Raw genomic sequence first — 12,386 nt, 5'->3', positions numbered from 1 at the left:
GTTTTAGCTCCTTAGGTGTTCATCTGGGTTCTTTTGTGACTTACAGAATGACTCATTGTGGTGCTCTTGGAGGAATTTTGGCTGGCTGCTTCGGGAAAGGTTCACTACTGTTCATTTGGAGATAATGATTCTCACCGGTTTGTGGCAGTCCTAGAGCCTTAGAAATGGCTTTTCAATTCTTTACAGACTGATATTTTAATATTGTTCTTAACTCTTTGAGTTTCTTTTGTGGCATTGTGTGCTGCTTGTTGAGACATAATCAGAAAATGCTTTTAGAGCTCTGTATATACAGTATCAAAGCAGCATGTTCAGGCTAAAGAGGTTGGAAAAGTTCATGTAAAAGTGAATTTTGACTGTTTTTGGTACCTGAAAGTACATATCATAGAAATAAATACAAAATAAAAGTATAAGGGATATTTTACTCAAAGGTGATATGGTTGACTACATATAAAAGCTAGTGGTAGACCAGTTGGCATTGCTGGGATTGTGCTGATTAGCTTGGTGTTCTCTTAAGCAATTACTTTCCCTTTCAACCCAATTTAGTTGGTAATTTTGAGTGGAATTCGCCTAACTGAGGAACACACAAAATTGGAATTGAAACCACTTGTAGCTTTAATTATTGATAGTGGCATACTTTTGTCATATGAGTGCTAACCTCCTTAACTTAACAATTGAGCAAGAGTGGGCAAAAATTAAGACGCACCCTCAAAAAAATGCAGGAAGTACCTAGATTGAAATGCACACCGAAGAACATGCCTGCCATGTGTTCATGCAAAAGATGGAACAGTCACTGAGCTGGGTATGGATGGCAACTGAAAATATAAATAATCCAAAACTTCAGAGTGAACCTTAAAAGCTAACACCCGTAGGAATAACAAACATGGAGTCATGACGAAAAAAAAAAAACAGGCAAACCGTATTTCCTCATTTCTGTAAATCATTTGCATGTATATTTATGTAAGTATGTAACCAAGCAAGCAAAGTTCATTTATATAGCACTTTTTACAAAAGGTGTTGTCACAAAGCAGCTTTACAGAACAATCAGCATTACAGAAAAAAAAAATAAAAGAACATGTGGGTCGAAGCCCCATGAGCAAGCCAGTGACGACGGTGACGAGGAAAAACTCGCTAAGAGGAAGAAACCTTGAGAGGAACCAAGACTCAGAAGGGGAACCCATCCTCCTCTAGTTGACACCAGATAGAAAACATTCTTAGTATAAAGCATTATAGTATTGTAGTACAAAGCGGGAAAAACAGGTGGGCCAGTGTTTAATTTCATTAGTTAATAATTATGCAGTGGTAGCAGCAGCATCTGAGGGTGAGGATTGCACAGCAAGGAGCTCAGTGGTGGTCAAGCCAGTCCAGAAAGCTGGCAAGCAGTGGGCACCCGATGAAGGCAGAAGAGACGGCAGCATCAGACGCACAGGATGGGCAGCTATTCAACTCGGCAAAGAAAGGAAAAAAAACACAGTTCTGTAATGAGTGAATAATCACAGAGTACAATATTAACAGAGCCGCAGAGACTCCTGCAGGTCTAGATCTGACAAGGAAAACTAATTACCAAAGGCTTGACTGTACAAGTACGTTTTTAGCCCAGACTTAAAATCTGAGGCTGTCGGAGTCCCGAACATTAGCAGGAAGATTATTCTAAAGCTGAGGGGTTTTGTATGAGAAAGCTCTCCCATATAATGTAACTTTATTAATTCTAGGTACTAGTAGTAAACCAGCACTTTGTGATCTAACTAGGCGTGATGGTTCATAGTAGGAGAGAAGTTCACTCAGGTACTGAGGGGCGAGTCCATTTAGAGCTTCATATGTCAGTAATAGAATTTTATAATCAATGTGAAATTTAACTAGTGGCCAGTGTAGGGTTGGTAAAACTGGGCTAATATGGTCAAACTTTCTGGTTCTTGTGTGGCTGCATCATTTTGGACTACTATGTTATATAAATGTGTGTATCCGTGTCCATGTCCTTTATATAATGTCATTATAGGAGGAGGATGAGAAGCAACGGATAAATCAGGCTAAAGAAGCTGGTGAGGACGATAGCACAGAACATGCAGAGGCAGCAGAGGACTCCCTTCTTGGACTTTCCATAGAGGAGGTACCAAAAAAGTAACATATCACTCAAACACCACCAAGTAGGAGAAAGTAGGACACAACCTGGCACATTTTGTTTTTTGTTAAATTAATTTTAAATGTATCTGAGGAAGATTTTTATATGCAAGAAACCTACATATCTCTGCAACAAATAAAATGTAAACTTCTGTTTTCAACACCTGTTTATGAACAATTCATTTCAAAAGCAGAGTGAATGCAAACATTAATTCACACACCATAGAGAGGGTTAATTGTAACAGATGAAGGGCAACTTAAACAGTAACCAAAAACTCTTTGAAGCAGACAAACTTTCCAACCTAAATATTTATAAATAACAAACATCATCAGTAAGAAGAGAAAGTGTCAAATGTGTCATTTATTTTTGATCACAGTGTAGAACAGGAAATATTAGAATGATAAAAACAATGTTTTATTCATGACACGTAAAGTGCATTTTTTATTTATGAATCTGTGCTTAACAACTTTCAAAAAAACTGTTTTCAGTTTATATGGGTGGATAATGACACTTTTATTGTTTACTTTTGGAGGCTAAAACCAACATGCGGAGACTGTGTTTCAGTCTAGCTAGCTTCAACTGTGAGTTGTTTACATGTTAAAAATTGAGCTATTTTACAGCCACCAAGAGCGAGATTAAAATAATATAAAAGTGAATCGTGACCTACACAACCAACTTAGTAACTTAAAAATACTTAAAGTGAAATCTTGAAAAATATTTGTCCTGTTACTTAAACAAAAAAACAGATCGCTTTACTATGTGAATATGAGAACATCATGAAAAGTACGTGCTCCGTGAACCTTTTTAACTACATAAAATATCCATGTTACGTCTTACCCCATGTTAGTTTGTGGCCCCTTCTCAGGTTAAATTAATAATTTACAGAAAATTCCTGCAAATTAAGTTTATCAGGTTCATGCAATTTTTGGCGTTATGTAGTTGTGCGCTGGAGCTACACGGATAATATAGCTGATAAGTTATGGAAGCTTATATGCAAATACATGCTTAATTCTCAGTTGCATGCCTTATTTATTATTGTTTTTTTTGTTTTTTTTGCCTGAATTTGCTATTTCACTTTTACCCCAGGCATAGCTGATCAGCAAAAACATTTGGTGTCTGAAGTTTTGACTTTAACTCATTAGGTTTTAGTTTATTAGATTTTTCATTAAACAGTTCCTTTAAATGAGACTAATGCAGCTGTTTTGATATCGAGATCATATAATTATTTTAAAAGCATATGTCCTCTTTATGTCTCTTCCACTGGTAGTCTCACCTCAATCACAGCATCCATAGCTCTTTACACTCGCTGGACGAAGACACTCCAGGCCGCCCAGACTCATCCGACCCCTACAAAGACGGCCTCCGGCGGGTCCAGTCTACAGACAGCCTGGGCTCCTCTGGCAGTGTCCTGCAGCCTCAGGGCCTGGGCGGTCACAACCACAAAGCCAAATCGGCCAGCAACTTGGATGAGTCGGACTTTGGGCCGCTGGTCGGTGCTGACTGCGGAGGCATTGAAAGCCCCGACGTCTCCTCCATCACTTCACTGCAGCCCACTCCGGGCCATTTCCTGCTCACCAAGGACCAGGAGAAGGCTATAAAGGCCATGACTCCAGAGCAGGAGGAGACTGCCTCACTGCTCTCCAGCATCTCTCATTGCCCAGATACAGCATACCTGCCTCCGCCCGGTTATCGCCTGGTCAGTGAGACGGAGTGGAATCTGCTTCAACAAGAGGTAAGGGGCTTGTTCACTGCACAGTCTGGGTTGGTACAATGTTGCTGGTTTAATAGAATAATCTGTTTTACAAAGAATGTATGTGATGAATATGATAACAATTCGCAGTTGTACAGTAAGATCCATAAACATTTGGACTTGGACAAAGTTATTTTAGTTGTGTAACACAGCATATTGGAGTTCAAATTAAGAGAACAGCTGTGGTGGGTGACTATATATAGTTGCCAGAGGTTCCCTTGAATTTATTGACCTGACTGCTGACTAAAGCAGCAGGATGTAGTCTGAAGCGTATAGCGCTGTATTGCCAAACTTTGCAGTGCAGATGGAAGGTAACCCAAAGCACACTACAAAACTTTATGAAGACTTTCTTAAGACCAAGACTTTCTGAATTCAAAAAAGTGGAATGTTCTGCAGTGGCCAAGTCAATCAGCTGACCTCCGTCCAATTGTGTATGAATTTTGCTTACTAAAACAGCATTGCTATTTTAAAAATCACTTCGTCTTCACACTATATTTTCTATATATTTATGTATTATCCTATATATTAATTTTCTTTGTAATAGTAAATGATAATATTTTGATGTTTTGTTCAGTGTTTCAAGCATTATAGTAAGTAAGTTGTTTTCAGGTTATCCGCTTAGAGATTTGATCCCTTCTGGATGTCATTTAAGAATCATCTGCAGCCCTTTTTTGTGTTCTGATCGGTGAAATGGAACAGGAGTAACATTATCATTTTAAGTTTGTAGTGCAGTTTGTTTATATTATGGAAAGTATTGATTTGAACGTTTGAACCAAAGTTCCAAACCTCCAAATGGTAGTGTAAACTAGGGGCTTTCTATTTTTTCTGCAAAGATCATTAAAAGTCCAAATACAAGTGAGGCAAGTTACCGCCTTCTTTGTATGCTTATGGTGCACACATTAAACTGACATTCCTCAATCTCCTTGTAAAAAGTACAACAAATACATAAGGTACAACCACTGTTCCCTCAAAGGCCTGTTTCACACATACTAAATCTGCATGTTGCCTTTCATTTTGGTGCTCATGTTAGCAAGTCCAAGCTTTTACATATTCTGCGCGAGCAGGGCAACTCTGATGTGGTAACAAAGCATTGCAGAATTTAGAGAAAAGGTGTGGAGCTGTTTTTTTTTTTTTTTTTTACAATACGGTGAAATACGCTTTGAAAAACAGTAAGCCAAATGTTAATGCACTTTCTTAAATTCTTGACTGTTAGTAAATACTATCCATTTAGTAAAAGGATGTTTGTAGAACTTGTTTGCTGTGGCTCACACGCTGTATATGTGAATGACCATGAGGTGTAGAAGTCACGTTGCTGTGTCGCTTCTGCCGCTCAGAGGTACTGTGTGAGAAACCAGCCTAAGAGCTCATTCGAGGAATAAGTATTGAAGAAGATGCAGTTAATTTTGGCGTAATGAACTCTTCTAGAGAACAGTAGTCATTACCCATGACAGCTGGGTCTTGAATCTAACCAGAGTAGAACACTTGAGTCCACCATTCAAGCAATACTTGTCATAAATGAAAACTATAATTACTTGAACTGGGCATGTTGTCTCTTGAAACTTCAGACCCATACTTGGCCTTTTGTGAAGTGTAATTGAATAGAACAGATGTGAGTTTTCGGTTGATTAGCTTTCTCGTGTGTGTGTGTGTGTGTGTGTGTGTGATTTTGGCATGCAGCTGAAGAATGCAGGGAGGAAGTTGGGCCGGCGGTGTGACATGTGCTCCAACTATGAGAAACAGCTTCAAGTCATCCAGGGACAGGAGGCAGAGACACGAGATCAGGTTAGTTTATTGCTCACCATTTACTGAGGAAGCCAGATATATTTCATAAGAGAAACTCGAGACCCTTCATTGATTTATAGATATGGATGCACAGAGTGGGGAAAAAATGCATCTTAATTATTTAGTTTCAAAGAGGAAGACAGAGAAAATAATGAAGACTCCCATCTTGTTCCCAGCTGTTTGTTTAAGATGCACCTTGAGGTCGCATTAACCTCATGTTATCTTAAACCTAAAATTATCATTGTTTTAAATTCAAATCATAGTAATGTATCTCCTCTTCTGTTTACAAACACATGTGGCGTTGACTGAAATTTTAGAATCTGCACTTCAGGCTGAATTTCTCATGATTGTTTTTAATCAGCTATGGGAGAGTAATGTTTTTGTCATTGCTGATTATAACTTCTGTTATAAAATTCTGTTTGTTTATACATGCAATGTTGAAAATTTGGAGTTGTATATTGTTATCATTCCAAGTTTTTGTTTCCATTAGGTGAAAAAGTTGCAAGCCATGCTTCGGCAGGCCAACGATCAGCTGGAGAGGACCATGAACGAGAAACAGGAGTTGGAAGACTCAGTGAAGCAGGGCAATGAGGAAACCACTATTAAGGTACAATCTTCTCAGCAGATACATTTGACCAATTCTGAACATTAACTGTAAGAGGAAAGATATGGGAATGTCGCCTTTGACCACTTTGTTAGAAGTAATGAGCTCTTATTCACCCACAATGTACAATGTTGTCAAGCATCGATGTTTAGTGGATTGCTGGATTTTTTGCTGGTGTTTCTGTAATGAATGTAATTTGCAGGACTTGACTGTCTGATTCATATAGAACAAACCGTTTCTCCAAATTCCCACAGATTGCCTGGACTGAAACGTCATAGCCTAGATGTTTACGTTACACCCACGTTACACCACAGGACACACAGTAACACACTGCACTACCTTTTTATTAGCAGATTTTTCCAATTACAGAAGAACAATCACTCAGTTATTAATGTTAGACTGTTACAAGCTCTATATACTGCAGGTTCATACTGGATTAAAATCACTACACACTTATTACTTTCAAACTAAAAACGATACTGCAAATGTATACGGGACTTAAGTCACTGATCTTGTCAGTAATCACTTATATTACAGCACCCTCCCCAGGTGAAAAGTAACCCAGTTCAAACAGGGATTTAGTTTAGTTTAGACTAATGATGCCTATATTCATCATGTTCTGCAGGTCACAGCACTTATGCAGAAAGTCCAGGAGTCAGAGTCTACACTGAGTGCTCTCCAGCAAGCTTTCAGCCAGGCCAAGAGGAACACTCAGGAGCAGATGGTATGTCAAGATCATACACACACACACACAGATTAAACATTGCAGTCACTAAAAAAAGAAACGCAGCTGTAGTCATGTTATGAGGCCTCTCATTCACTTTTACATTTTTTTGTGCTCTGTTGTAACTCATTTAGCAAAATGTACACACTGTATACACAACATGTACAAAAGATGGTTCTTTAGAAAAGATTGCGCTTGTGTGAAATGGTTCTCCAATAATCTGAAGAACAATTTCACCATGCAATGAACCATTTAAGCATTAAATGGTTCTATATAGAAGTCAAAGTTTAAATACAACCATTGCATTTAGTGAAAAAATGGATCTTCAGTGCTAATTTAAGTATGTATAAAGGTATAAAAGATACAAAAAAAAACAACTGTGTCCTGTAAACGTTTGACCCAGTTTGGTCACATTTTGATTACATGCATGACACAAATCATCTGACCACCTGTTAGTCAGCACAGCGGACGCTTGTTGGCATTCACATTTGATGCAAAGCAATTTTCATTTTCTTGGACTGCTTGGGTTGCATCTGGTTATAATCTGGTGCAGACCCATAAAAGTTATTTATTAGATGCTGGTGTGTAAAGAATCCAGTAAATATACAGCTAATTGCAGAGTTACTTTTGTGGCTTGGAGATCATTGAATTGTGCGTGCCGCTGCTGTCAATACATGTTCCAGATAAAATCACTCCAAATCCAGTGAGTGCTTTTATAAGCGCAGATGACTAGTGAAAAAGTAAGATTGAATGGATGCCAGAATTTCACACTTTGACACGGCATTGATATTTTAGGCAACAAATAAATAGCCTTTATTATTGCTTTAATAACCAAATTAGTATCTAATGCAGGCTAATATAAACATTGTCCAGCAGTTAGTGAGCTAGTGTAGTTAAAATTAATCATATGTCTTGTTGGAGCTCTTTATTAAAGTTATTAATGATGAAGGCTTCTGGATGAGTAACCAAACAACTATAACAACTTGGTAGCTATCTAGCATTAAATTGCCATTACGTTAAAGCTAGTTAGTCTAGTTGTGGTGATAGCTTTGGAAATTATTAAAGCTGTTCAGATTGTTCTGATGGCCGTATTATGCGATTGTGTGCTGGTGTGGACTTGGAAGATTGGTTGTGGTCTTTTTCCATCTTCTGTGCTACTAAATCTGGACCATGGATTACCAAAAAACAGGCTACACACACCTCAGAGCACCTTCATTAACTTTTTATTATCTACACTTTTAACAGCAAAGCACCAGTTGGTCATAAATCCAACCTGTGCTGTAATGTGTGCCACTGTTTGGGTTTGAAGCAGCTAACTCTGCTTAGAAATAGGGGAGAGGAACTATCTCACATTAGTCTAAATCGCAGACTACAAATTTTAGCTTTCTGTCACTCATATGCTTGACTTTATTTCCTCAAATTTGAGTCATTACTATCTAAACTTGTGTCAGTGTAGCTTCTGTGAGTCAGAATCAAACCGGTTCTGTGGTGAGCAGAGCTGTTAGCATGCTTTAGTGTTTTCTGGTTCTCATTGAGCACCAGCACAGCAGATGGAAAAACAAACCTTAATCGGTCTCGCGGGCCTGCGCCACGATAGAATGGCATAGTGCGGTCCTGAGAATCGTTTGGCTCTACAGTGGAAAAGAGGCCATTAAGTCGTCCTGCAGAATGGTTCTGCCGCCCTGAGCACAGGTGGCTAATGTGGAGAAAGCATTACTTGCAAACTGCGTTCACGGGAATGGTTAGTCTACATGCTCATAACCGTTTAGCCCTACAGAGCAAAAGAGGCCTTTCATCAGACAATGAAATTTGCTGTTACTTTTTGGTACTGAAACACTGCTTAAAACTACATTTTGCTGCTGCTTTGTTGCTGTCTGTAAAACGTCCGCCCTCTCGAACAAGAGAAGTCAGCTGTGTTTTAATTCCCATAAAGGATTGCTGAAGACCATCATTTAAATACCGCAAATATCATAATACTTTGCTTTCACAGGCAAGAAACACTTCCAAGTAATGCTCTAGCATGAAAAAGGGCTCACTAACTGGCACCACAGGCTCTGTTGCTTGAAGAGGTGCAAATGTACCAGGACACTGGCATCCAGAGCAGATCTGGGTGGAACAAAGTGAAACTGCAACACTTTTTGCTGTAGTTTTTTATAGCATATTTTTGGCAATCTACGTTAAGCTGGCTCGGGACCCACAGGATGCAGTTTTCCATATCGGGGTCTTGTCCTCAGTGTAAAGACATCATTTCTTGCCTAAAATGATTTCAACTGAAACTAATACCCTTTTAAGGCCAAATGACATTTTTCATTTGAAATATTTTGAAGTTTTCAGTTGTATAGCTTAACCTTTGTGGTGCGTATGTGTTCAGGCTGTGTTGCTGCAGTCCCGGGAGCAGGTGGCTGAGGAACTGAGCAGGCTGCAGAGGGACAATGAGAGTCTACAGGGCAAACACAGATTGCACATTGCCCTGCAGCAGCAAGAGGACTTTCACATGCCCACTACCATCCAGGTACTGCACAACACCGTGGAGATGAAACTAGTTCTGCCACTAAGCTGCTTCTGCCTTATTTAACATTTGCATTAGATGAACATTTTAAGTATAGTAGTTTTTCTTTTATTGTACTGAATACCTGAAATAATAATCATAATTTTATATTCATTTCGGTCAGAGTATATTCATGTGGTTCATGTGTTTTTCATTGAGTCTTTTGTTCATATGAGCTGCATTGCCACAGATCAAACCATCACTTTTACCAAAAAAAAAAAAAAAAGCATTGCATATTTTCTCCTTACTTTAGATGTATTCAATAAGTCAGGATATGTTGGGTGCCTGAAGTTTGCTTTTTGATTTTTGGACTGGCGATACGAGAGTAAAGTGTCTAACAAGTAACAGGTTTGTAGCCCTCCAGTTAGCATCTGAGAAGTCATCACACATTTGCTTCAGTGTTGTACTGTCAAAAGGACACTCTGTCCAAGATGAAAAGTATAACCATCTGTTTTAGATATGCTTACTCAACTTCTAGTATGGTCACATGGTAGTCTCTATAGAGTGTGATTTTTGTAGTTTGAAGACTAAGAAAACCCACTCTTGATGTATCTTGAAGGTGGGAGGAACTTATGAAAAACTCCCAGCAATTTGGGTCAGAAACTTGAGGGTATATTTGTGTTTGATACAAAAATTGACGAATGACGAATTAACGAATGAGGCTGAGGGAGGCAATTCTGTGCTATAACATGACGTATAACATATTAAATGCTAGTTTTATGTCAGAATAAAGAATAATTAGCGAAGTTACATGCCAATGTAATTAGCTTGTAACATTAGCTTCATTATATATACCGTATATAATTAGTATAAAATTAGTTTTGCTGCTCTAATACAAAACTACCAAAGCAAACCTTGGATATCAAACATGTCTTGCCTGATCGACTGTGTTTGGGGAAGGGAAAATTATGGACGTTTGATTTTTGGCCAGACTGAAATGGATCTTTTCTACTCCTCTTGCAGTAAAGAAAAATCGTGACATCAAAAACTCCACTTCTAAGAATTTGCTCTCTTTAGGAACTTCAGTCGTTGGTGCTGCAGTACAGGGAAGACATAGTCTCTGCGCGTACAGCAGCAGAGCACCTTGAAGAGAAACTGAAGGCAGAGATCTTGTTCCTAAAGGAGCAGATCCAGGCAGAGCAGTGTCTCAAAGAGAACATGGAGGACACACTACAGCTGGAGATTGAGGGATGCAAAGAAGAAATAGGTGAGTCGTCAATGCCCGTAACACTAGACCAGAGAAGTCGATCCAGTCCACATTTTTATTCTGGTACAACTTCTGACAATCCAAAGCTAAGTATTAAAGGCTCTGTAGCTTTTCACATCGTATTTCACACAGCAACAAGAACAGACTGAAGCTTAAATGGACCAGATCATGGAAAACAAAATTTTCTTCTCTTTTTTTTAATTTTTTTTATTTAGAGTTTGATGTTGGATTAAAAAAGTATGATTCACTACTCAGTTCATGCAGTCCAAAAAAAATGCTGCAAAACAGCTCTTTTTGAATTGGTTACAAGGACCAGTGCATTTGCATGTATTCACTTATTCAGCCTACAACAGTTTAGCCCCATCCATCCACAATCAGAACTCATTTAAATACATCAGTCTTCAAGGGAGATTAACAAAAACAACCAGATTTATTCTGAGAAATAAAGAGAGGCTAGAAAATTGTCATATAAAAATGAATTATAGTTGGTTTTGGTACATACATCCCCACAAACCTTTTATAAGTGAACCTCAAAAAAACAAAATGAACTAAATACCATACAAATGCAAAGTACCTACAGAAAATGTAGGATATGGACCATTTAAGTTGTCTGGCTAATTGATCAGTACATCTTTGTGAAATAACCATCAGGATAGCTGATGCCCTTGTGCTGGGGCTGGCTATGGGTCAGGAACTTGAATGAAAGACTAGATATAGTGACCAGTAGTTCATATTTAGCTAATGAGGAATTCAGTGGAGCATCAGAATCCAGCCAGCAGTCAGACCAGGAGACGTTTGAATTGGCACTGAGACAGAAAATTCCTTAGTCCTAAAGAGAAAAATCTTCTGGTTTTAGCTGAGTCGTGTCTTTTATTGAGGTTGTAGTCAAGCCAGGCTTATTTGAAAAGCGATGGTTTCTGTTTTGTTTTTTATTTTGATGTTAAAACTCCAAAAGAAGACTTACTTCCTCTTGTCTGCTGATTCAAAACCTTTTTTTTTCCCCTTTCCCTCCATCTGCATTGGTGACTTGTGTTCAGACATCCTGGAAGGTATGATTCACTGGCTGACTGTAGTCCGTGTGTGTCTAGGCTGTCTGTCTCCACTGGTAGTACTAATGTCATTTTAACACGTACTGTAAACAGCACCCAGCATTTGATAGCAGCAGCACTGCTTATACTTTATCACAGCTCTGTCAGTAGAGATATGTAGTAGTACATGTATGATTGTGCATATAGACCATGTCCTAATGTTTTAATAGAACCTGGCATTGCATGTCTGTCTGTCTGTCTGTCTGTCTGTCTGTCTGTCTGTCTGTCTGAATCATGTAACATCACTGGAAACATCTAACTCATGTTTCATGAGAATGAGTTGATTTTGATTCTGGCCTCATGTGCTTGCACAAGCAGAATAGTTTGACAAAATAAAACCTAATAAATTTTTAACTTTCTCTTAGCCCAAATGTAGCCGATCAGCCAAAACATGTCAGGGGTCCTAAGTTTGCTGCTTTAGTTTGATGTTTGAGATACAGGGCTATTCTTAAAACTCGACCAGTAATGGAAGCCACTGTCCCATCAGTCATCAGACGGCGTGCCTAAACCTTACACTTGGCCTCAAAGTGAGTTGAGTAGTTCAGGAGAAAATTCACCAGTTTTTCA

The 12,386-nt window shown here is 38.7% G+C and overlaps 1 protein-coding gene across 2 annotated transcripts in view; it reads left to right on the top strand.

Annotated features, from left to right (window-relative positions):
• rabep1 (rabaptin, RAB GTPase binding effector protein 1) overlaps nt 1–12,386 on the top strand; it is a 32,473-nt gene that overhangs the window by 13,892 nt on the left and 6,195 nt on the right. Inside the window, exons 8-15 of one of the 2 annotated variants that reach the window (XM_017699605.2) lie at nt 1,994–2,104; nt 3,384–3,848; nt 5,544–5,648; nt 6,139–6,255; nt 6,878–6,976; nt 9,348–9,488; nt 10,542–10,731; nt 11,769–11,780. In XM_017699605.2, the coding sequence (XP_017555094.1) occupies nt 1,994–2,104; nt 3,384–3,848; nt 5,544–5,648; nt 6,139–6,255; nt 6,878–6,976; nt 9,348–9,488; nt 10,542–10,731; nt 11,769–11,780 (1,240 nt within the window). The remainder of the gene's footprint in view (nt 1–1,993; nt 2,105–3,383; nt 3,849–5,543; nt 5,649–6,138; nt 6,256–6,877; nt 6,977–9,347; nt 9,489–10,541; nt 10,732–11,768; nt 11,781–12,386) is intronic. The other variant, XM_017699615.2, reaches the window with a different exon arrangement.

The sequence above is a fragment of the Pygocentrus nattereri genome, chromosome 23, assembly GCF_015220715.1.
Source record: "Pygocentrus nattereri isolate fPygNat1 chromosome 23, fPygNat1.pri, whole genome shotgun sequence".
NCBI lineage: Eukaryota > Metazoa > Chordata > Actinopteri > Characiformes > Serrasalmidae > Pygocentrus > Pygocentrus nattereri.
Note: the sequence above shows the minus strand (reverse complement) of the source record. Positions and strands in the feature narration are given on the sequence as shown.